This window comes from Erpetoichthys calabaricus, chromosome 6, assembly GCF_900747795.2.
Source record: "Erpetoichthys calabaricus chromosome 6, fErpCal1.3, whole genome shotgun sequence".
NCBI lineage: Eukaryota > Metazoa > Chordata > Cladistia > Polypteriformes > Polypteridae > Erpetoichthys > Erpetoichthys calabaricus.
This window is the reverse complement of record NC_041399.2, coordinates 14,128,461-14,155,760: the sequence shown is the minus strand read 5'-3', so window position 1 is coordinate 14,155,760 and position 27,300 is coordinate 14,128,461. Positions and strand designations below refer to the sequence as shown.

The 27,300-nt window shown below is 42.1% G+C and overlaps 1 protein-coding gene across 3 annotated transcripts in view; it reads left to right on the top strand.

The window, feature by feature from the left end:
- The window catches only part of LOC114653860 (cadherin-7-like), a 149,669-nt gene extending 132,031 nt beyond the window's left edge, over positions 1 to 17,638 (top strand). For all 3 annotated transcript variants that reach the window (XM_028804426.2, XM_051929252.1, XM_051929251.1), the window contains one exon: positions 17,124 to 17,638. In XM_028804426.2, coding sequence (XP_028660259.2) covers positions 17,124 to 17,539 — 416 coding nt within the window. In that variant the 3' untranslated portion in view covers positions 17,540 to 17,638. The remainder of the gene's footprint in view (positions 1 to 17,123) is intronic.
- Positions 17,639 to 27,300: the final 9,662 nt, after the last annotated feature.

The following is a 27,300-nucleotide window of genomic DNA, read 5'->3' as shown; positions in this document are numbered from 1 at the left end:
CCCATTTTTGTAGTTGTCCCTTTGTTGTCTTCTATTGCTTGCCTAGCAGTTCTAAATGATGAGCCCCTGTGTGCTAAATCTGGCTTTGTGTTAGCTGTACATGTCAGAAGAAGCAGATTTATAAAATATTTTTTGTACAGAGCACATTGATATATTAAACTCCTGGAGGTGATGGAGGGGATTTTTTCATGATGGCAGCTAATTTTACCATCATCCTCTTTTCCACATGTGTCCAGGGTTTAGAGCAGCCTTATCTAATAAGTTTGTTCAGACATTGTGCTCCTTTTGAACTCAGACTTCTTCCCCAGGAGACCAAAGCGCAGAACACCACACTAGCTACTATGGGCTGGTAGAACATTTCCAGCAGCTTGCTGCACATATCAAAGGGCCTTGAGTCTCCTTAGCAAGTCCAGTCTGCTTTTGCCCTTCTTGTCCAGCACCACCATGTTGTCAGACCATTCCAGTTTGCTGTTCATATGAACCCCCCACCCAGGTACTTGTAGCTCTGCACCACTTCCACGTCCTAAACCCAAATGGTGACTGGTCTCAGAAGCTCTTGGGCACTCCAGAAGTCCACCAACATCTTGCTTATGTTGAGTTGCAGGTTGTTGTCTCTGCACCACAACATAAAGTCCTTACAGATCTCCTGATTGATGCAGCCTATGATGGGGGAGTCATCTGAAAGTCTCTGTAGATGGTATTGTGCTGGAAGTTGTTGTGTGGAGGGTAAGCAGGAAGGGAGACATGACAGTTCCCTGAGATGTTCCAGTATTACACACCACCATTTCTGACATACAGTGTTGGATTAATTATTGATTCTGTGTTAGTCTTATATACGATTGTTCCCAGCTATCGACTGGAGCACTACCCAAGAGTAGATGAATAGTATGGCTGCTTAAGGCCATGTTACGTTACACAAAACATTCCAGCGATCATCTTGTTATTCCTGCCCATCCATTTAGCTTGAATCCCTTCTTTGTTCAGCTTGGCTCATTATTGCTAACACTCTTCAAGTTGGTACGCAACCATGGGGTGGTGATTGATGACCAGCTGTCCTTCAGGGACCATGTTTCTATAGTGTCTTCACTCAATATAATATCCTCAAGATCAGACCGTATCTGACTGAATGTGCAGCATAACTCCTAGTCCAGGCTTTGGTCTGAACTCTGCTGGCAGGATCACTGGCATGTGTCACCAAGCTGCTGCAGGTGATTCAAAATGCAATGGCACATCCTGTGTTCAACCAGATGAGAAAGACACATGTCACATCTCTTTTCAGGTCTCCACATTGGCTTCCTATAAGTTTAAATCCTTGATGCGTCCACCAATGTATATGGAGACACTTCGTAGGTCCTATGCTCCTATTCAACCACTTAGGTGTGGTTTCAGCCACAGGGGATACACTCTTCAATACAGCATTCTAATTCAAAAGAAACACAGCCTTAGAATGACAATTGTTGGTTCAGCTGCTGCCATATCACATAAATCACTCATTGCACGTTGCTACGAGTCTTGAAAGCCGGTTCACTCACCTTTTGTCTCGTTTTCATCTCTGACTGACTCTGTACCCATTACCAGCCCCTGCTGCTCCTTTCTTTCTGCAGTCGGCTCCTCCAGAGGAAGACACCTACAGCTTCCTTTAAACTGAAGAATTGAGGTTGTAATGGAGACAGCTAGGATGTTGCAGAAAAGTGCAAAGTGCTACACGTGGGCAAATGGAACATCAATTATAAATACAAGATGGGAGACACTGAGCTACAGGAAGCAACTTCTGAAAAGGATTTAGGGGTTTATGTTTATGCAACATTTTAGTCAATTAAGCAATGCACAGAAGCATTTAGAAAGGCAAATAAAATGTTAGGTAATATCATAAAAACTGTTGAATTTAAATCAAGGAATGTTATGCTCCAAGTATATAATGCACTTGTAAGACCACATCTGGAATATTGTGTGCAGTTCTGATCACCACGGTAGAACAAAGACAAAGCAGCAACTGAAGCTGTGCAGAGAAGAGCAACCAAGTGCATCCCAGGATGGGGAGACATGGCCTACTGAGACAGACTCCGAGAACTAAACTTGTTTAGCTTGAACAGAGGAGACTGCACAGGGATCTAATCCAGGGATTTAAAATCTTCAAAGGCAGATTCTGCAACATTCCTTCAGCTTAAGTTTGAATCACGTACTCGAGTACATCATTGGAAGTTATGGATAAAAACTAAGATCCAGGCTCTTAATGACCTCTTGGGCGCAACCATCAGCAGTGTGTCTGTCTGCGGAGAGAGTGTCGACCGCGTTGAGAGATTTACTTACCTCAACAGTGACATTCATGTCTCTGGTGACTCTTCCTATCTTGCCAGTAGATGGACTGGGAGAGCAGGGGGAGGTCATGAGGTCGCTGGAAAGGGGTGTGTGGTGCTCCCGATATCTTTGCAAAAGGTTGAAGATCCAAGTCTTTAGAGTCCTGGTGCTTCCTATCTTGCTATATGGTTGCGAGACATAGATGCTATCCAGTGACCTGAGATGAAGACTGGACTCCATCAGTACTGTGTATCTTTGGAGAATCTTTGGGTGACTTTGTGTCGAATGAGCGGTTGCTCACAGAATCCTGAATGAGGCACATTACCTGCATTGTGAGGGAGTGTCAGTTACGGCACATTACGGCCATGTGGCACGATTCCCAAAGGGTGATCTGGCTTGAAGGATCCTCATTGTTGAGGACCCGAGCGGTTGCACCAGGCCAAGGGGACGTCCATGTAACACCTGGCTACGGCAGATGGATGGCCATTTCCGGAGTGTGAGACTGGACTGCGTGTCTGACTGGGGAATTGCCAAACAGGGTCCCGAGCTGTTTTGTTGTGTGGCGGGTGCAGCAACACGCTGGACCAGTGCATACTCCCCAATCTGACCTGACCTGGCATTAAAAACTGAAGCCAGGAAGCTCTTTTTTACAAAAAGAGTTGTGGGACTCTTAAACAAACTACTGAGACATGAAGTTCAAGCAGAAAAATGACAACCTTTAAGAGGTATCTGGATGAGATATTGGGACAGTTTAGCTATTAGCTAAGCAAGCGGGCTCGATGGACTGAATGGTATCCTCTTGTCAAATGTATTGTGCTTTCCTATTCTTCTCCTCTTTACCTTGCGTTTGACCTAAGGCTTGTAACAGATAGAGGGGGCTATCTCTCCCTTGAACCCTTGTTCCAGACACCAGATAAAAGTCCAATTATTATTTATTTTATAATAATAATGTGCACCAAGCACCTTCCACTCCACTATACTCATAAATAACACACAAATCACTAATCAATAACAATCCTCCACTCCCAGACGCGTTGCTACCCTTCCTCCCAGCTCGGCTCGCCATCTGGGATTTCCTATGGTCCTTTTATAGTCCCTGATCGGGAAGTGTTTCCATCCCCCCCAGTCCATGTGACTTTCCATCACTTCCGGGTCAGATAAAAAGTTCTCATCTTCTTCATCCCGGAAGCACGTCATTCCTCCTGTCGCTGTGACCAAGACGTACTTCCGGGGCGTAGGGCACGTAATAAAGTTTACAAAATGGCTATGATGGCGCCGCCGTGAGTGGCAGCCTTTTCAGCAGCTCCGTGTATGACTGTATATGTATGTGTACTTTTCTACTTTTATTTTTCTATTTTTATTTATTGATCACTCCTACCACTTTATTTTATGTGGATTCCTTCCCTGGACACACTTACTTTTACAACGTGGGCATGGATTTTAACACACCGAGACTCGCCTATTCAAGTACTCAACTTCGGGCGCTGAGAACAAATGCCAGTGCCGGTGTGGTTCCATATTTACCCGACGAGGTAAGAAGGCGGTATCGTGGCAGCAGAGCCGGCACTAAGCTAAAAAAGAAGCGGCTTGCGAGAAAGTGGCGTTTCAAGCCTTCGGTGCCTTCTGTGATTCTGGGGAATGTAAACTCAATCTCAAATAAGATCGACGAACTGGCTGCGCTGGTGAAAAATGTAAGGACCTACAGAGAATGCAGTTTGTTGTGTTTCTGCGAAACGTGGCTAAATAACACCATCCCAGATGCCAACGTGGAGCTACCCGGGTTTAGCACAGTTAGAGCGGACAGAGATGCAAGTACCTGTGGGAAGCACAAAGGAGGAGGACTCGCTCTCTATGTTAATACACGGTGGTGTCACTCTGGACATGTTAACGTCAAAATCTCCACTTGCTGCAGGGATATCGAACTGTTGGCCGTAAGTTTACGTCCCTACTATTTGCCCAGAGAGTTTGGACATGTCATTGTTGTTATTGTATACATTCCTCCTCGGGCAGACGTGGAGTCAGCGAGTGACATCATCCATTCCGCTGTTGCTAAGTTACAAACGCAGCACCCTGAGGCGCTTGTGCTAATCGCTGGAGACTTTAACCATGTGACGTTGGACAAAACATTGCCTGCATTCTCCCAGTATGTGGACTGTAACACCCGGGGAAATAAGACTATTGATTTACTGTATGCAAATGTTAAAGACGCATACAGCGCCACCCCGCTGCCTGCGCTTGGGAAAGGAGATCATAACCTGGTTCAGCTTCAGCCTCACTATAAACCAAAAGTTAGAGTCCTACCTACAACCACACGATCATTCAGGAAGTGGACCCTGGAGGCTGAGAATACTCTGAGAGAACTTTTTGGAACTACAGACTGGGATATCCTGCAGGGATCTCATAATGAGAACATTGAGGAAGTTGTTGACTGCACTACTGACTACATCAACTTCTGTATGGACATTGTAGTTCCAGTAAGAACAGTACGCTGCTATGCTAACAACAAGCCATGGATTACAAGTGACATCAAGGGCCTTTTGAATCAGAAGAAAAGGGCTTTTAAAGACGGTGATCAGCATGAGCTCAAGCGCGTGCAGAAGGAACTCCGAGTCCAACTCAGGGCGGCGAAGGAGCAGTACAGGAGAAAGCTGGAGCAGAAGTTGCAGAATAACAGCATGAAGGAAGTGTGGGATGGGATGAAGATCATCACTGGCTGCAGCTCGAAGCGGGGTACCACCATTGAGAGAGACGTGAAGAGAGCAAACCAAATGAACAACTTTTTTAACAGGTTTGACCACCCTAACCCACTCTCACTCTCACCTCGGAGTACTGCACCCTCCACACATCCTTCTGCTGATACCAGCATAGGAAAGACATCCCCACCCATAATTACAACAGCGCAAGTGAGCAGAGAGCTGAGGAGACTTCGTGCCAGCAAAGCAGCGGGTCCAGATGGAGTATCGCCACAACTGCTGAAGGTCTGTGCATCGGAGCTGGGGGGTCCTCTACAGCGCATCTTCAACCTGAGCCTGGAACAGGGGAGAGTCCCGAGGCTTTGGAAAACATCTTGTATCACCCCAGTCCCAAAGGTATCACGTCCTAGTGAGCTGAATGACTTTCGGCCTGTTGCTCTGACATCACATGTGATGAAGACCATGGAGAGGCTGCTGCTTCACCACCTTAGGCCACAGGTTCAACACGCCCTTGACCCTCTGCAGTTTGCATATCAGGAGAAGGTGGGAGCGGAAGATGCCATCATCTATATGCTACACCGATCCCTCTCTCACTTGGACAGAGGCAGTGGTGCTGTAAGAATTATGTTTCTAGACTTCTCTAGCGCCTTCAACACAATCCAACCTCTGCTCCTTAGGGACAAGCTGACAGAGATGGGATTAGATTCATACCTAGTGGCATGGATCGTGGACTATCTTAAAGACAGACTTCAGTATGTGCGTCTTGGGAACTGCACGTCTGACATTGTGGTCAGCAACACAGGAGCGCCACAAGGGACTGTACTTTCTCCGGTCCTGTTCAGCCTATATACATCGGACTTCCAATACAACTCGGAGTCCTGCCATGTGCAAAAGTTCGCTGATGACACTGCTATCGTGGGCTGTATCAGGAATGGGCTGGAGGAGGAGTATAGGGACCTAATCAATGACTTTGTTAAATGGTCCGACTCAAACCACCTACACCTGAACACCAGCAAAACCAAGGAGCTGGTGGTGGATTTTAGGAGGCCCAGACCCCTCATAGACCCAGTGATCATCAAAGGTGACTGTGTGCAGATGGTGCAGACCTATAAATATCTGGGAGTGCAGCTGGATGATAAATTAGACTGGACTGCCAATACTGATGCGCTGTGCAAGAAAGGACAAAGCCGGTTATACTTCCTTAGAAGGCTGGCTTCCTTCAACATCTGCAATAAGATGCTGCAGATGTTCTATCAAACAGTTGTGGCGAGCGCCCTCTTCTACGCAGTGGTGTGCTGGGGAGGCAGCATTAAGAGGAAAGACGCCTCACGCCTGGACAAACTGGTGAGGAAGGCAGGCACTATTGTTGGCATGGAGCTGGACAGTTTAACATCTGTGGCAGAGCGAAGGGCGCTCAGCAGGCTCCTATCAATTATGGAGAATCCACTGCATCCACTAAATAATGTCATCTCCAGACAGAAGAGCAGCTTCAGCGACAGACTGCTGTCACTGTCCTGCTCCACAGACAGATTGAGGAGATCGTTCCTCCCCCAAACTATGCGACTCTTTAATTCCACCAGGGGGGGTAAACGTTAATATTTAACATTATACATAGTTATTGTCTGTTTTTTTTTTTTTTTTCACCTGTATTATTATCATTCTTTAATTTAATATTATTTATTGTATCAGTGTGCTGCTGCTGAAGAATGTGAATTTCCCATCGGGATTAATAAAGTATCTATCTATCTATCTATCTATCTATCTATCTATCTATCTATCTATCTATCTATCTATCTATCTATCTATCTATCTATCTATCTATCTATCTATCTAATAATCCTTGGGCGTCCTCTAGCGGCCCCCATGGTATCCAGCAGGGCTGTGGATAAAAACCCCATTGTCCAGGATTCCCTGCTGGCCTTCGGGGCACCTCCATGCTGCAGGGAGAGCTCCACCTGGCGGCTTGGGGGTATTGGCCGGGATGAACGGCTGGCCATATTCCACAGGCTATAATATCGAATTAAGATTGAGTACTGTTCCTGCAAGTTCCAAGATAAAAGTTATGCTTGCTCAGTCCTCTCCTGCCTGTCTTTTGTGCAACTTATCAGCCCAGACATAACAAGTAGTACCAGAAGTGTGGTGTTGCACAAGTGGATATTCATCATCATGCCACTCAACAATGTAGGATGCTCTTTTACAGGACAGGGACAGGGTATACAGGCAGTCTGGACAGGACAAAAGGTGAGTGAACAGTCTTTAAAGACACAAAATAACATGCGATGAGTGCTTTACGCAGTATGGCAGCAGCTGAACCAACATTTGGCATTCACAGGCTGTGTTTCGTTAGAATGCTGTACAGAAGAGTGTTTTCTCTGTGGCCGAGGCTGCACCAGAGGATGAAGCACAGTGCAAATTGTCACTGCATGTACATACTGTGGAGGGTGGAGGCGGTAAGTATGGACCAGGAGAACCAAAGAAAATTTAGGGTGCCACCCCATTTAGTGCATTTGTCCAAACAACAGAACAAAAATGTGCATGTGGTGACACAACTGAAAACAGGCATGATAACTACTTTTTTAGCCTCGATGGCTTTTTAATTAGCTCTTTCGAGCAGGGCTGCTTGAGGAAGCTCGTGCATGCAGGACAAAGTTCCGTTAACTGAGCCGCCATCCTCCCTGAGCCCTCAGCTTTATACCATCCCGACCTTAAGGAGTGTGGCTTTCCTGAGTAGGGGCATGGCTGAGTTGCGCTCCATGGGCAGTTTCTCTGAACTAGGGTGGAGAAAAGAGATGGTTAGCTTTGTCATCCCATCTTGTCCCACTGGGTTATTGAATACCTTGTCCAAGCCTGGAATAACAAACAAACACAAATAAAAAGTTTGAGCTTGAATAAGAGAACTGCTGCTGTTAATCACAGAACTGTAGGTGGAATTAAGATGTGGTCAGACCTATTTAGCTTAATATTTAACTTTATGTAAACTCTTATATGTAAAATAATTATGAATTGTCTAAAAGATAAACTAAACGATTAAATTAATATTAAATGTGAAATATCCCACACTTCAGATCTAAGATGCTTACTACCCAAAGTACTCTGTACCACTCTCTGTTGAATTGACCATCCTTTCCATGTTGTTTCAAGCTTGGCTTCAACCCCTGAAATTAACTAAGAGCGAGTCTGTGTCAACAATTTTGTCCAAAAACTTATCAACTAAACTGTTGTTAACCCTGTTATAATCCGTCAAGAGTGTCAATTTTTTTTCTCTTACATGAATTACTGATGAAGATGGAAGACATATGTTACTTGATTTTCTTTTGCAAGAGTAATTTTCTGTCTTGGAATGAGCACTTGGCACAACAAATTTTCTGTAAGTTGTCCAAAAATGATTTTGGAAAAATGACACGGAATTAACAGAAAAAATTTCATGCTTTCATTTTGAGGAGGAAAGAAAATTAGATGTGCACATTCATCTCTAGCCATTTACAGTTCCCCTATTAATCCAAAAGGTTGCGCATCTTTGTTCATTCCAGTTACCCTTCTAAATATGAAACCTGCTTAACATGGTGGGGGTCACTGGGGGCCATCGATTTTCTAAGCTACAGCTCTGGTAATTTAATTTACTTGAACTTTCAGTAATTTGTTATTGGGATTTAGTGAAGTAGTGTCTAATCTGGCACACCAGAGACTGGCCAGGTCTTGCATGTTAGTCAGACATGTAAATATGAATTGCAGATAACAAAAAATTTGAACTTGAACTCGAATTTGCATACCTGAGCATCAGTCAAGGCATTTTGCTTGGATGGCATGATGATCTATAAGGCTGTGATGTGTGTGTGGATTATTTTCTTGGTTTACCAGTGGAACAGTTCACAGGACCATCATCATCAAATTCTTCCACGTGAAGCCTGAAGACCACGAGGACTGACTGAGATCATTTATATTAGGTAGAATGCCTAGAGGGGGCTCGGTGGTCTCGTGCCCTTGGAACCCCTGCAGATTTTGTTTTTTTCTCCAGCCGTCTGGAGGTTTTTATTTTTTGTTATTTCTGTTCTCCCTGGCCATCTGACCTTACTTTTATTCTATGTTATTTAGTACAGTAATCCCTCCTCCATCGTGGGGGTTGCGTTCCAGAGCCACCCGCGAAATAAGAAAATCCGCGAAGTAGAAACCATATGTTTATATGGTTATTTTTATATTGTCATGCTTGGGTCACAGATTTGCGCAGAAACACAGGAGGTTGTAGAGAGACAGGAACGTTATTCAAACACTGCAGACAAACATCTGTCTCTTTTTCAAAAGTTTAAACTGTGCTCCATGACAAGACAGAGATGACAGTTCCGTCTCACAATTAAAAGAATGCAAACATATCTTCCTCTTCAAAGGAGTGCGCGTCAGGAGCAGAGCATGTCAGAAACAGAGAGGAAAGCAAACAAATCAATAGGGCTGTTTGGCTTTTAAGTATGCGAAGCACCGCAGTACAAAGCTGTTGAAGGCGGCAGCTCACACCCCCTCCGTCAGGAGCAGGGAGAGAGAGAGAGAGAGAGACAGAGAAAAACAAAGTCAAAAATTAATACGTGCCCTTTGAGCTTTTAAGTATGCGTGCAGCATGTCGCTTCACGAAGCAGCTGCACACAGAAGGTAGCAACGTGAAGATAATCTTTCAGCATTTTTAGATGAGCGTCCGTATCATCTAGGTGTGCGAACAGCCCTCCTGCTCACAACCTCTACGTCAGTATCACAGAAAGTCAGTGCAAGAGAGAGAAACAAAAGTAAGCTGGGTAGCTTCTCAGCCATCTGCCAATAGCGTCCCTTGTATGAAATCAACTGGGCAAACCAACTGAGGAGGCATGTACCAGAAATTAAAAAACCCATTGTCCTCAGAAATCCACGAACCAGCAAAAAATCCGCGATATATATTTAAATATGCTTACATATAAAATCCACGATAGAGTGAAGCCGCGAAAGGCGAAGCGCGATATAGCGAGGGATCACTGTATTGCCTAATTTTATTTTTTATATTTTGTCTTTTTTTCTTTCTTCATCCTGTAAAGCACTTTGAACAACATCATTTGTATGAAAATGTGCAAAATAAATTAATGTTGTTGTTGAACACATTTATTTCTATAGCACATATTATACAACAATGTAGCTCAAAGAGCTTTCTTTACAAGATGTCAAAGAGAAAGTTACAAGAAAATAAAAACAATTAAGGTTAAGCAATAATATTAAAGAATAAGTAACAAAATAAAACAAGGTAAAGTCAAATGGATGGGAGCAGAGAATAAAAAAACAAAATCTGCAGGGGTTCCAAGGCCAAAAGACCACCCTGCCCACAATGGGCATTCTACCAGTCATAAATGCTCCTAAAATAGTCCTCTTTGTTTTCACACTTCACATGATAGGATTGTGATGAAGATGGTCTCGTGGACAAATGAGACACCCACCTTCATTTTTTGAAAGCGGGGGGCTGCAAGGTGCCTTGATCAGATCAGATCAGAGGTGCTGGTGCAAATTGCCACCACAGAAGAACTGGAAAAGACAGCAGAAAATAGTAGAGATTAGTACAGATTGCAAATCCCTGAAGAATATGATAATACTTTACCCATATAGCCTATCAGGAATATAACTGAAATGTAGCTACGAAAAAGTCATATTGAAATAATGGGTTTTTAGCCATTCTATAAAATGTTCTACAGTATTAGCCTGGCAAATTTCTATTGGTAAAGTATTCCAGATTTTAGGCCACCTCACCACTTTTTTTAAGCTTGGCTCTTGGAATTATAAGCAGACCACCATTTGAAGATCTAAGGATACGACTTGGAGTGTAGGGGGACAGGAATTCCAAAATAAAGGACGGGGCGAGATTATTTAATGCTTCATAAACCATTAGTAATATTTTAAAATCAATTCCTCTTTAAGGTCCTCACTCCTACTCTCCAAACCCTGCACTTCAGCCCCCTCTTAAGCCCTACCCCTGTCACTCCCCACCTAGGAGGTGTGCACACACCCATTATAAGTAGAAACCTCTTCTTCCAGTCCTCCCATTCCCTCAGACAAGGTTAGAAAATGTCTGCCTTGCACGCCCCAATATTAATTGCTGCAATAATGATCCGCTCATTAGCTCCTTAAGTGGTCGCTTATTTAAATTCAAAATGGTGACTTTTTTTGGCCAGGCAGTGATTTAACTTGCATATTTTATGTTTTCTTGTTCATTTTAATTATTTTTCTCCAAGTTTTTTTTTTTCTCATGTCTGCGTCGGTTTTTCATCGCTGTTCTGATTTTTTCCAAAAATCCAAGAAATGCCAGTTGGAAAGACTAGTAATGCTTGATGTGTGTGTGTGTGTGTATGCGTGTTTGTGATGGACTGGCACCTGTCCAGCTGTTGTTCCTGCCTTGTGCCCAATGCTTGCTGGGAGAAGCTCCAGCTGCCCTGATATGCCAATCAGGATGAGTAAATGTAGAAAATAGAAGAATGGAGAATGAATAATATTGAACCTGACTCTCCACTCAGTGATTTCAGTTGAGAAAACCTCAGCAAAATAAATGAATAAATGACTGACTGGTCAGCAGAATCACACAGCATTATGGGAGAGTCTAAAGGACTCGAAAATATTGGTGGCACTAGTTGATTGGATGGAATAATAAAGTTAGGCATAATAAGAGTCAGATGATGTAATGTATTAGATGAGGTAATGTAACAGAAAAACATAAAAGCATGCGAATTGTTCAATTAATAACTCACTGCATGGACTGAGAGTGTTTCTGTTTATTATTCTGTCACTTTAAAAATGGGTCTATTGTTTGTTTTCCTGTGGGTGGTTATCCAAAAGGCAGGACCACCCTTATGTTTCCAAGCTTGATGGAATGAATTGTCTCTCTCTTCTTGTTTGTCAAATTTCTATTGTTCTTAAGTTCATCCTTTTTAAAGGCCAGAGAAGAGGAAGCTCAGGCAGTGGTGCGTTGAAGTTGTTGTAAATAAAGATAAAGCCCAAATAAATGAGTGTTGTGGTCCCACATGATGTCAGGTTTAATGCTATTCTCCAAAGGACAAAGATGGAGTACACATATGCCAAAGTAAAAACAATTGATGGTTGCTGTTTTGTTAAAGTAAAGATTCCACAGAGCTGTGAACTACTCCAAAGATTGTCCTCATGTGAAGGCCAACTTCCGGTTGTCCTTTGAGTATTTCTTGGCAACTGAAGAGGGAAGGGTTTAGGAAGTACCAGTTCTGACTTTAATGATCCTCTGGTGCTTTCTCTTCCTCCATTCTAAGGTAACAGACAGAACAAATGTTAGCATCAGTGTCACACTTAATTCCTTCCCCAAATTTGTCCAGCAGAAAATCGTAAAACACTCCCGATGCCCACGTGTTTGACAGTCTGGAAGTATTGTGTTTTTTGATTGGATTTCCTGATTTCAGGATTTCTTTGTACTCTGTTTTTTGGATTATTCGTCTGGATTGAATATTGGGACTTTGATACCTGGAATTGTCTTTTAAGCTCTTCCTTTTTTGCTCTTTTAAATCCTTTTTGCTATTCTTAACTTTTGATAATTAACCTGGTCAAAAAATTAAAGGAACACTTTTGAATCAGAGTATAGCATCAAGTCAATGAAACCTCTGGGCTATTGATCTGGTCAGTTAAGGAGCAGAAGGGCTTGTTAATCAGTTTCAGCTGCTTTGGTGTTCATGAAATAAACAACAGGTGCATTAGAGGGGCAACAATGAGACGACTCCCAAAACAGGAATGGAACTCATTTTGCATTTGGCTACGGTCAGTGTCACTACTGGTAGCATGAGGCGGGCGATACCTGGACCCTACAGAGCTGGCACAGGTAGTCCAACTTCTCCAGGATGGCAGGCACATCAATATGTGCCATTGCCAGAAGCTTTGCTCTGTCTCTCAGCACAGTCGAAAGGGCATGGAGGAGATCCCAGGAGACAGGCAGTTACTCTAGGAGAGCTGGACAGGGCCCCTCGTAGAAGGTCCTTAACCCATCAGCAGGACTGACTAGCATCTGCTCCTTTGAGCGAGGAGGAACAGGATGAGCACTGCCAGTGCCTACAAAATGACCTCCAGCAGACAGGCCACTGGTGTGAATGTCTCTGACCAAACAACCAGAAACAGACTTCATGAGGGTGGCCTGAGGGTCTAAAGTCTTCTAGTGGGCCCTGTGCTCACTGCCCACCTGGCACCATGGAGCTTGATTAGCATTTGCCATAGAATACCAGAATTGACAGGTCCACCACTGGCACCACTGTGCTTTTCACAGATGAGAGCAGGTTCACCCTCAGCACATGCGACAGACGTGAAAGGGTCTGGAGAAGCCTTGGAGAACGTTATGCTGCCTGTAACATCATTCAGCATGACCGGTTTGGTGGTGGGTCAGGGATGGTCTGGAGAGACATATCCATGAAGGGATGCACAGACTTCTACAGGCTAGACAACAGCACCATGACTGCCATTAGGTATCGGGATGAAATCCTTGGACCCATTGTCAGACCCTATGCTGGTGCAGGGGCTCCAGGGTTCCTCCTGGTGCACACAATATCCGGCCTCATGTGGCGAGAGTATGCAGGCTGTTCCTGGAGGATGAAGGAATTGATACCATTGACTGCCAAACCCCCCACCCCCGCTAACGCTCGCCTGACCTCAATCCAATAGAACACCTCTGGGTGGGACATTATGTTTCGGTCCATCCAACGTCGCCAGGTTGCACGTCAGACTATCCAGGAGCTCAGTGATGCCCTGGTTCAGATCTGGGAGGAGATCCCCCAGGACACTATCCGTTGTCTCATTAAGAGCATGCCCCCAAACCCCCAGTGTTGTCAGGCATGCATACAAGCACATGGGGCCATACGAACTACTGAGTACGATTTGGAGTTGCTGCAATGAAATTTTGGCAAAATGGACTCACCTGCCTGCCGCATCTTTTTTTCACTTTGATTTTTGGGGTGTCTTTGAATTCAGCCCTCTGTAGGTTGATCATTTTCATTTCCATCAAACGAAGTGGCATCCTTTCATTCCCAACACATTACCATATCAGTCCATATCAGTAGAGATATCCAGCAGGATTTTTTTCCCATTGAGATCTGATGCGTTTTCAAAGTGTTCCTTTAGTTTTTTTGAGCAGTATATATATACGAGCCACTTATAAAAAAATCCTTGTTGCCCTTTGATTACAAGTCAAAGTTTTTATGGTTTTCCCCTCATTATATTTTTGAGACTGTTAAGAGCGAAGCTAGTTACTCCATTGTAGGCCCTGGTCTGGCCGAAGCCTGCAGGTACTCATTGGGAGGGCAAACTGGTCAGAGGTGAGCCTCTTCTGGGCCTCTTCTGGGTTCTCCTTTACGGGTCTTTTAGGAGCCTTTGACATACTTCTGCCATGTTCCTGACTCTAAAATCGTTTTCACACCATGTTTTTTGATGCGATTTTTTTCAAACTCTGGTGCACTATCCCCAAAAGTCTGGTTTATTTACGTAGATGTGAAAATGCCAATCGTACTCTGGGACAACCTAAAACAGCCAGACTGAGACCCTTCAGAAAGGGTATTCTCAGTTCAGTACCAAGCGAACACTAGAGCGGTTCACATGAGGTATGAATGTGATCTGACTCAGGACTGATCTAACTACAAAAATACTGTGCGCACCGTGGTAATCATGCTAAGAAAATGCTGTCGGTAATCAGAAAATTACATTTCACAGAAGAGCTGAAGGTTAAAATGGAATATTAAAAACAGAATGCAAAAATTAATATGCTTAAATGTGGCACAATTCATGTAAAACAAATCATATACTGTATATACTCGCAGATAAGTTCACCCGCGGATAAGTCGGAACTTGATTTTACAGTATAATTTTCTGTATTTTATAATGTTGGTCATATAAGTCGAATGTGAAAAACTCACGCTATTGGTCCAAGAGATTATGATTTGCCAATGCCTACCTGAGAGAGCAACCACGGAGCACACTTATTATTATTTTTCTATGTGGGTGCAGCAATGCGCTTTATCAGCTTGTGCTCCTAACCTCTCTCTCTCTATTGTGCCTACGTGACAACACGGTAATACCCAAACTATTCCGAAGCGATGTTTGCACTGATTTGTGCTTTTTGTATCCCACACCCTCATACACCTTTATCGTAAGAGCATCCCTTATCTACGATGGAGCATTCGATTAGAAGAAAATATGAATCTGGCTTTAAATTAAACGTCGTTGAAGTAGCGAAAGAAATTGGTAACTGCGCTGCTGCAACAAAATTCAATGCATCTGAGAAACTGACGCGAGATTGGAGGAGGCAAAAAGATGTAAAAAAAGAAAATTTAAGTGTCGCATTTTTGAACGGGCGTATAAGTCGGGGTCTGATTTTATGATCGATTTTTTGGGTTTTAAGACCCGACTTATACATGAGTATATATGGTAATTATGTCAAACATAGCAAGCCTAGAACCTGATACATTCTCCTAATCAAAAAAGATACACATTCACTTGTGATTGAGTGAATTAAAAATAAATATACAGAGGTGTCGAGAAACAAACAGCAGTACCCTGTGAGTCTGACAATAAAAAATCCCTAATTTTCCACCACAAAAGTGATGGAGGTCTCCTCTCAATGCGATCGCGTTTCAGTAGCGAGGCACAGTGACTTTGACACATGTCATAAATGTTTGAGTAGATGGTTATGTTTATTTACTGTATGTTTTAATAATGAGTGACTTACAAAGCAGTGGCCAGCCGTGTCACAGTGCTTGAGGACAATGTTATATTCTTTGTTAGAGTGTTTTCTATATGGACATTTTTCCTTCATCCTGTGTTCATGTAGGAATTTGACGTTCCTCCAAAAGTATATGAAGATGGCTTGGTGCACACCTTGTGATGAACTGGAAAATGCATCAGGATATGCCGGGGCTGCTTATGATCCAGATTAGTATCTTGAAAACTGGAGATACAGTAATCCCTCACTTATCGCGGGAGATAGGTTCCAAGGCCGACCGCGATAACTGAATTTCCGCGAAGTAGGGACACCATATTTATTTAATTATTTAACGTGTATTTAGACGTTTTTAAACCCTCCCTGTATTGTTTACAACCCACCCTTTACTCTATTAATAACAGGGACAACTGCTAATCAATATGAAATCGGTAGATAAGTTTACACTTACTGTATAGCGAAGTACACATAGCTATATATGACGTGATGATGGTGATGAACATGCTGCGCAGTAAAAATGATGACGATGAAGGTGATAATCCCCTGAATGCAGTAGCAAGAGCACGTTAATGCTGAATGAGTGAGATGAGACTTCCTGGTTAATGCAGCACTCCGTCGCTGAGCCAATCAGCAGCACACAGGAACTTAACTGCGTGCTCTGATTGGGTAGCTTCTCAGCCATCCGCCAATAGCATCTCTTGTATGAAATCAACTGGGCAAATCAACTGAGGAAGCAAATACCAGAAGTAAAAAGACCCATTGTCCGCAGAAACCCGCGAAGCAGCGAAAAATCCGTGTTATATATTTAGATATGCTTACATATAAAATCCGCAAAGTCGTGAATCCACGAAAAGTGAACCGCAAAGTAGCGAAGAATTACTGTATTAATGTTAGTGTACCAGTGGCATAGTTGAAACTCCAAACTCAATTCATCATTTAAATTCATTGGGTAATTTTGTATGATTAGTGTGATATCAAAGGTGTTTCAAAGTCACCCTGCATCCACCATCCTTTGTTCAAATCTCACACTCGGTCATTGTATTTCTAGTGTTTCTATGGGTTTTTCTCCTACACCCCAAAATATTTGAGTGAACTGACAATTCTAAATTTGTCACATTGTATGTGTGTACATCCACGTCTATGTGCCCTGAAGTCGACTGTTACCATGTTGAGGGGAGATTCCTGCCTTGTGCCCAGTGCTACCAGTATGGGCTCTGGCCCACACAATCCTAAAGGGCTTTAAGAATGGTGTTATATAATGAGTATGATATTCCCTTATACCAATATTGGTATTTCCACAGATAAAGATATTTCAATATGTTAGTTAAAAAATGTTCTTCTGTAAAACATGACAAAAATCTTCTAAAATGTCTACAAGTATACAATTAATTCTTTTTAAACCTTCAAATTTTGTATTGCAGTCACGGTCTTTCTTTTAATGGCATTAAAACTACATAAGAAGATGGTCAGGTCCAAGAAATGGGAAGACGTCACCGAGAATGTGGGGCGATATGACGATGAAGGAGGTGGGGAAGAGGACACAAACGCTTTTGATGTGGTTACTTTAAGGTCTCATACTGCAAGAAGAGAACGTAACTCACAAAAAGAAAAGAAGGCCAAAATTCGGATGTCTATACGGCAGTCGCTGAACATTGGACCGGATGATGATGTTTTCAGGGAATTTATTTTGGATAGACTTTATGAGGCAGACACTGATCCATGTGTGCCGCCGTATGACTGTTTACATATCTATGCTTTTGAAGGAGAAAATTCCATAGCTGGATCCCTAAGTTCTTTGGAATCTTTAACATCTTTCTCTGATAAAAACAAAAAGTAACACAGAGCTCTGTCGTCAGTTAATTAAAAAAAAAATTGGGAGAATAAGAAAAAAGAAAAAGAAAAACACTGTTCTGGCATATGAAAGCAAAATATACCAATTTAGGGTAAAATATAATTATATACTATATACAGTATATATGTTTATATATATATAAAGGGTGAGTCAAAATTATGTTAACACTATTGCTACTGCTATGTATATACTTTTTTTTTAATACAATTTATGTGCCACATATGGTACATGTGTTGAACATGATGGGGTTGAGACATTCCTGTAAATCATCTTACACATATGAAGTATGTTTTGTGAATAAATTGTTTCCACCATTCAAATGTTTGACTCACTCTGTGTGTATATATATATGTATATATATATATATATATATATATATATATATATATATATATATATATATATATATATATATATATATACTGTATATATACTAGCCAGTCCCTCGCGGCATTGCCCACGTAGTATTGAAACAAGACAGTGAGGAAGACCCCGCCCAGCTCTCTACTCCTGACGTCACTCTTCCCCGTCCCCTCGGCCTGCATCCTCTCTCTCAGATTAGCGCGAATATATCGCTCCTGCAAGTGAACTGTGATTCTTAGTGCGATGAGAGAAGTCGCAAACTCAACCGGAATGTTCAAGCAAATTATAGAAAAAAAAAGATCTTAATCTAAGTAGCTCTCTCATTCGCTAGCTAAGCAGAGTTAAGGTTACGCCCTGAGGCAGACACATGAGTGAGGAGGGCCCCGCCCCCCTTCCCATAGCACGATGAGTCTCTCTCAGATTCGCACTAATAAATCGGTACCGCAAGAGAACTATAATACTTAGCACGATGACAAAGTCGCAAAATCAATGGAATTGTTAAGCAAATTACAGAATAAAACCCGATCTAAATCTGTTAAGTAGTTCTCTCGTGAATAGCGGACAGACGTACAAACAGGGTCTAAAAAGCTATAAGAAATTTCACACTTGGACCACGAAATTTTTAAAACCATTTCTTAGTGAGCACCTATGGGCCAAGGGTAACCTACATTCCAAATTTCAAGTCCCAAGTCCCCATGGTTCGGGAGATTTCGTGATGAGTGAGTGATATATATGCACTTAGTGGCCATATGTGCATGGAAACCAGCATACAGAACAGGTAATAAATGAGTAGGTATTGACTTCACATATCCCTTTTATGGTGAGCATTACTGGTGACCATCACAAAAATAATCAACCTAACTTAACGCCTATCTGCCATGCCAGATTTCAAGCAGATTTGGACACGAACTACACACACACACATTATATATATATATATATATATATATATATATATATATATATATATACATACACATACTGCGGTGGGTTGGCACCCTGCCCAGGATTGTTTCCTGCCTTGTGCCCTGTGTTGGCTGGGATTGGCTCCAGCAGACCTCCGTGACCCTGTGTTCGGATTCAGCGGGTTGGAAAATGGATGGATATATATATATATATATATATATATATATATATATATATATATATATATATATATATATATATATATATATTCATGGTATTCGTAGTCTGAATCACAAAATGATTGTATGGGTGGTTACCTACCAGGTAACGCTTGTGGTTGGTCAGCAAGTTGGCTAACATCCACCACGGTGCCCTCTTTGCGAGAAGCAGATCATAGAATGGTTGAAAATAATTTTACTGTGAAATGATGCAAAGAGTATGCGACACGTGTTTCGCCCTAATTCTGGGCTCATCAGGCGTACACACTCACTGCATCCCCTCTCGATAAGCCCAGAATTAGGGCAAAACACGTGTCGCATACTTATTGCATTATTTGACAGTAAAACTATTTTCAACCATATATATATATATATATATATATATATATATATATATATATATATATATATATATATATATATATCTTGTCACGCTTGGGTCACAGATTTGCACAGAAACACAGGAGGTTGTAGAGACAGGAACTTTATTCAAACATTGCAAATGAACATATGTCTCTTTCAAAAGTTTAAACATGCTCCTTGACAAGACAGAGATTACAGTTCCGTCTCCCAATTAAATGAATGCAAACATATCTTAATCTTCATAGGGGTGCGTGTCAGGAGTGGGACCCCCAACAGGAGCAGAGGATGTCTGGATGAGGAGAGAGAGAGCAAGCAATCAGCCAAAAAGGACAAGTGCTGTTCAGGCTTTTAAGTATGCGAAACGATGCGCGAGAAGCATATCATGCGACAAAGCAGCTGCAAGTTAGTCCATCAAGAAACGGAGCAATGTGAAGGTAGTCTATCAACGTTTTTTAGGAGGGGTTTTTCGAGGAGCGTCCGTATCCTCTAGGGGTGCGTTCAGCCCCCCTGCTCACAATATATATATATATATATATATATATATATATATATATATATATATATTGCATATTTATGTATACATGTATATATTCAGGTTGTTCACAAATGACTATCCTTTTTAAAGGATAAGTTTGGTATTTTTCATGTTTAAGATATTTCTTCATAATTTTGGTATACAGTATATTAGGTTTTCACATTGGTAACACTTTACGTACTTACTTTAAACATGCATCTATTCCTCATTTACTCTTGTGTAACAAGACCTTAACATACTGTATACTTCTTTAGGTCTTCATAACCCTTACAAAGCACCAGTAAAGTGTTTCTTCATTCTACAATGTGAGCTACTAATAAAATGTCAATTTGGAGTGGTGTGATGTGGCTTATCTGAGAACCATTCCTCCTGATATTATATTAGTATAAGACCAGTGAATGATTCATATTAACAAGTCATTTTAACATCATCTCATAAATGAATAACCTATCTACTTATCTCATATATAAAAATCTATGCGTGCAAGTGTGTGTGTCTGTCTGTCCGGCCCAGAAGTACGAGGCTACAGTATGAAGCTCAAAGAGCTAGCAAGGCGGCCCCAAGTTAACAAGTCGGAAGAAGAAAGAAGTACAAGGCTACAGCATGAAGCTGAAAGAAAGCGACTCCATCACCAAAATGAAACTGCTGAGGAAAGACAAACAAGAGACAAACTCACTTAGCTGCTCGAGCCGAGCACATCGGCAAAACAAAACCTCCTAGGAGAGAGAAAGTCACATAGCCGCTGATAGACAAGGGGGGTGAACACGTCTGCGAAACAAAACCGCCGACTCTGCATTTCAATATTTTTTCTGACGATTTCAACAGTTTCTAGGAGCCTGGGTTTTTTACAGCACGGGCTTACACAGCTAGTTGTTTTATAAGTGTAATGAAGACCAAACCTTTGTTAAGGTCTTGTTGCATAACAGTAAATAAGTAGTTTTGCAGTAACTAAACTAAAGTGTTGCCAACAATATCTTTGCAAGATAACGAAATATGTTTCCACATAACAACAACAACATTTATTTCTGTAGCACATTTTCATACAAATGATGTAGCTCAATGTGTTTTACATGATGAAGAAAGAGAAAAGAAAAACATAAAAATATAAAATAAAATATAAAAATAAGATTAGGCAATACTAAGTAACAAAGAATGCAGTAAGGTCTAATAGTGAATGAGTAAGCGATGTACTGAATGTAAGCAATCTTGTGACTTTCTTCAGTGATTATTGTCTTGTTGTCCAATTCACATTTGGGTTTCGACCTTCAGGGACAACAGCGCTTGACGATGACTTTCTGAGGTAAATCCGACCATCCTAGACCTGAAAGGAGAAAGATGAGCTACGAAGGGATCGAATAGCCAATTTCCTTTTGAAACGGCTGAATCTCTTATTTTTTTCTGATCTTAAAATGAAATTGATATGCTGTTTTAAGTTTTAAGACTTTTTTCACATTAGGACCCCAGTATCCATAAATTCCATTATAAACTGCAAGAACAGGGTAGCTATCTTTTAAAATTTATAAAATATACTTCACTTTAGAATGCAATTTCATGTGGTAAATTAATGTATACCATGAGGGTGAAGAAATCAGTTCGACTTGAAAAATACCAGACTTATCCTTTGAAGTATGCCATACATTTTTTTTGTTGAAAATCTGACCTACACTTTCTTGTAAATTGTCCCCATGTCAGCAGGACAGTTGGTGTTTGCATACATGGGCTCTGTTATGGACTGGCACACTCTCTGGAGATCTCTGAATTGGATTGAACGTTTCTGAGATTCTTATGTTAGACATTCCTTGAGTTTGGTCTCTGTGTATTTAATTTATATATCTTTGAATTTTAATGCAAAAGCAGGTTTGGGTTCATCTCTGAAACAGCGTGATATGGCTTGCAGAAAAAAAAAATGTGTGAAGCAACTGTTTTGACAAATTCTGGAAAGAATCCATGGAGGAATATTTCAAAGTTAAATAAATAAGTAGATGTGGAAAAACGAATACATTGTGAAATGGGACAATAAATAAATAAATATAATTAAACATGTCATAAAATATGTTGGGCGGCACGGTGGCACAGCGGTAGTGTTGCTGCCTCGCAGTAAGGAGACCTGGGTTTGCTTCCCGGGTCCTCCCTGTGTGGAGTGTGCATGTTCTCCCCATGTCTGCATGGGTTTCCTCTGGGTGCTCCGGTTTCCTCCCACAGTCCAAAGACATGCAGGTTAGATGCATTAGCGGTCCTAAATTGTCCCAAGGGTGTGCTTGGTGGGTGTGTGTGCCCTGCAGTGGGCTGGCGCCCTGCCCGGGGTTTGTTTCTTGGCTTGCGCCTCTGTGTTGGCTGGGATTGGCTCCAGCAGGGATCAGCTGTGACCTTGTAGTTAGGATATAGTGGGTTAGATAATGGATGGATGGATGGATAAACATGTCATAAAATATGTTGGGTGGCACGATGGCATAGTGGTAGTGCTTCTGCCTCGCAGTAAGGAGACCTCGGTTCGCTTCCCGGGTCCTCCCTGCGTGGAGTTTGCATGTTCTCCCCGTGTCTGCGTGGGTTTCCTCTGGGTACTCCAGTTTCCTCCCACAGTCCAAAGACATGCAGGTTAGGTGCATTGGCAATCCTAAATTGTCCTTAGTGTGTGCTTGGTGTGTGGGTGTGTGTGTGTGTGCCCTGCGGTGGGCTGGGGCCCTGCCCAGGGATTTATTCCTGTCTTGTGCCCTGCGTTGGCTGGGATTGGCTCCAGCAGGCCCCTGTGACCTTGTAGTTAAGATATAGTGGGTTGGATAATGGATGGATGGATGGATAAACATATCATAAAATATGTTGGGTGGCATGATGGCACAGTAGTAGTGGTGCTGCCTCACAGTAAGGAGACCTCAATTCGATTCCTGGGTCCTCCCTGCATGGAATTTGCATGTCCTGCCTGTGTCTGCATGGGTTTCCTCCCACCGTCCAAAGACATGCAGGTTCGGTGCATTGGCGATCCTAAATTGTCCCTAGTGTGTGCTTGGTGTGTGGATGTGTGTGTGCCCTGCGGTGGGCTGGCACCCTGCCCTGGGATTTATTCCTGCCTTGCGCCCTGTGTTGGCTGGGATTGGCTCCAGTAAACCCTGTGACCCTGTGTTGGAATATAGCGGGTTGGAAGATGACTGAAATATGATTTTGCTCCTTATTTGCTTATGTATTTAGTTTTTACTCTCTTTATTGATTTCAGTGACAGCACACTTTTCCGAACATGAAATACCCTGTGAAATGAAAACTGTCATTGTCCCCACATCAAAGTTGAGAGGGTGGGCCCTAGCGAGTACTAAGTTTTGATTGGTGAATCGTTGGTAGGAGGGGCCCATACAGTCATAGCTTTGCACATGCCTTTGAGTCACAGGGTTCTCAAGGTGAGCAAAGCGCATGCTCAATGCTGTGACTGTGCAAGTCCATAGTGGACATGAGTACTGGAATAAGTCAGCCGCTATTTCAGTTCAGGAAACCGTGAATTCATCATCATCCTCCCAGAAGTCTCTACCTGGCGGGTGGTGGCTGCCTACAGATTGGTCTTTGACGGCCAAAGATTTAGACTCACACTAATTATGATTCACCAATCAAAACAGAGCACTCACTAGAGCCCACCCCCAAAAATGACAGCCCGAGCCCCATTTTGTGTTCCTGCAGTGCAACAAAAATAAATAAATGAGGAAATAATTAAATAAATACAGAAAAGATATAAGAAGAAAATATATATTTTGGGACAGATTTTATTATTCTCATCTATCTTTGTGTTTTTATTTAAAATTTGTCACATTTCACAATACTTTTGTTTGTTTGCATAGTGATTTATTTAATGTCTGAAATATTCCTCCATAAAACTCCACCTGATGTCAAGTTAATTGTGTCATGACATACTGAAATGTTCTTTATTATTTTCTGCTTTTGACCAAAGCAGCTTGCAATTAGCTGTAATTAAAACTTTACCACACACTATAAGTAGAGAAATAGAGTATTAACTTATGGACTCCTCTCCTCTCTCTATTTCTCTCTGTCTCTTTCTCTTTATAAATATTATACTGTATATTATGAAAGATGGCCTGGACACAGACAGGTAGACATTGTTGCAAAGCACCACACACGTTTATTTACAACTATTATTTACACAAGTGACACAGCACACAACCCAATACTCCCCTAAAGTCCAGGCCTCACACGATACCTCTCTTCAGGTCCGCCTCCACTCCTCTCCTCCGAGCTCTGCCCTTCTACTCTCCTGACTCCAGCCATCGAATGAAGGGAGGCGGCCCCTTTTATCTTCACCCGGACATGCTCCAGGTGCCTCCCAATGATCTTCTGCCGGCACTCCTTGCTGTGGCGGAAGTGCCGGCCGTGCACCAGGTGTCCCTGGTCTTTGTCCTCCCAGCACTTCCGGGTGTGTCTGAGGACCAGGGCTCTCCTGGCATCTGGGCGCCCCCTGGTAGTGACCACAAGCCCCTATAGGGTTGAGCTTCTAAGCTCTGTTCCCATGGTCCCCAAAGCCACCAGGGCGGTCGCCCCCTCATGGTCTGGAGGAAGCGTAATCCCTCCTCCGGTCCTTCCGAGCATCCTGGCTGGGTGCCACCCCCAGCTGCTTGCCACAATATATATATATATATATATATATATATATATATATATATATATATATATATATATATATATATATATATATACTGTATATATATATGATATCCTACGGAAAATATTGTAAGATTTTAAATTCTGAATAAATAAGAGCTGTTATTTTTACTTTAAACAGGATATAAATACTTCTATGCATTCCTGCATTCAATATGTACACAGTTTGTGCCATTTAGCAGGTTCCCTATATAGAATTTCTAGTTTGAGCGTTTGAATTACAAAACAAGCAAATGCAAATTCAACTAACAAGTCTTCCTCAGGACCAGAAAAGAAGTTGCCTTTATGTATTTATTTTTTTTATTTAAACTTATTTTTGAAAGTATACTGTATATTTCCTATTTGTAATTTATTTTTGTAGATTGTCTTGTGGTTTATCATTATGCTTTGCTGTTTTGTCTCTATTTTATCTAACCATAGTCAACAGTGAACTAATATTTTATACTGCTAAACTCACCAGGACAAGTGAATGGAACATGAGAATAAGATGAGATATTAAATTAATTCTTATTACATTACTATCATGTTGTTTTTTGCTCTTGTTTTTATATATACTATACTACATGTCTAAAAAAATTAAAAATTGGTTGTCTAAAAGTGTTGTGCTGACCACTGACTGCTGACCTTGAGAAGAAAATTTGACCATTAATTTTTGTATGTGTGTATAATAGCTATTGTGGGCTGCATCAGGAGTGGGCAGGAGGAGGAGTATAGGAACTTCATCAAGGACTTTGTTAAATGGTGCGAATCAAACCACCTACACTTGAACACCAGCAAAACCAAGGAGCTGGTGGTGGATTTTAGGAGGTCCAGGCCCCTCATGGACCCTGTTATCATCAGAAGTGACTGTGTGCAGAGGGTGCAGACCTATAAATACCTGGGAGTGCAGCTGGATGATAAATTGGACTGGACTGACAGTACTGATGCTCTGTGTAAGAAAGGACAGAGCCGGTTATACTTCCTTAGAAGGCTGGCATCTTTCAACATCTGCAATAAGATGCTGCAGATGTTCTATCAGACGGTTGTGGCGAGCGTCCTCTTCTACGCGGTGGTGTGCTGGGGAGGCAGCATTAAGAAGAAAGACGCGTCACGCCTGAACAAACTGGTGAAGAAGGTAGGCTCTATTGTAGGCACAGAGCTGGACAGCTTGACATCTGTGGCAGAGCGATGGGCGCGCTCCTGTCAATCATGGAGAATCCACTGCATCCACTGAACAGGATCATCTCCAGACAGAGGAGCAGCTTCAGTGACAGACTGCCCTCACCGTCCTGCTCCACTGACAGACTGAGGAGATCGTTCCTCCCCCACACTATGCGACTCTTCAATTCCACCCGGTGGGTTAAACGTTAACATTATTAAGTTGTTGTCTGTTTTTACCTACATTTTTATTACTCTTTAATATTGTTTTTTTTTTGTATGAGTATGCTGCTGCTGGAGTATGTGAATTTCCCCTATCTATCTATCTATCTATCTATCTATCTATCTATCTATCTATCTATCTATCTATCTATCTATCTATCTATCTATCTATCTATATACATACTATAGTGATGTGTGAGTCTGTGTCTTGGACCCCAAAACACGAAGTTGAGTCTCAATACTTTAGCAAAACCAGCTTTATTCAGCTTTAAACAGGAACAGCATGGTTATTTATTGTAGCGGGATCTCCCACTCTCCTATACACAATCACAGCAATCAGGTAGGGTCGTGACCAGGTTAGTGGCCTGTTCCCTGCATTTATAATGTTCCTTGCATCACCTATCAACGACAGGCACTTATAGTGCGACCGGCTTGGATTTGCTTTGGCATTGAGTCACTGCAGCACTGTGAGCCTGTGGTTGTCCCATCAACAGATAAGTAGTCTTCCACAGATGCAGTGAACGTGCTTTGAGATGTTCTTCGGCATGTTGTTCCATTGGGGGGAGTCCCAAAAGAGTTTAGAAACCTCACAATATGTATAATACAGTAGTATGGTCCAAAAAAAACAGATTCAGGTTCTCCACAAGGCTATTTTATCCATCCATCCATTATCCAACCTGCTATATCCTAACTACAGGGTCACGGGGGTCTGCTGGAGCCAATCCCAGGCAATACAGGGCGCAAGGTAGGAAACAAACCCTGGACAGGGCGCCAGCCCACCACAGGTCTATTTTATTCTTTATCATATTTATAAAAAACACAAGAACACATACAATTTATAAAAAATACAATCATTTGGAACACTTTCCTTTTCCCTCTTTTTATCTCATCTGGACTGAACAGCAGACAATTGTCCCACACTACAACATTAGTACCGTCTTTGATGGAGTTGGAAGATCATTGCTATGGTTTGTGACCCTTCCTCGTCCTTTGTCAGTATGTCATTGTACTTTTCGATGAGGCTTATTCTTCTGTCATCTGCGTCGTTAACTATCGCCATGCGGGCTGACAATTGAGATTATTAATATTGGATCCTCTGTCCACTGTTCTGCCCACTGAGATTTTTTCTTTGTCTTCTTCTATAAGGGTATCAAAGAAAGAGAATGTTCTTTCCATTACAAGATCCCCCAACTTCAGCTGTTCAGATTCATTTGTCAGCTTAAGATGTCAAGGAATGTCTAGTAATGGTGGCCACTACAGGCTTTGTACCATTTTTTCTTTTATTTCTGCATCAGGTAGGGCTAAAATAGAAATTTCTGCTTACTACCAGAATTTTCTTGAAACTCCTT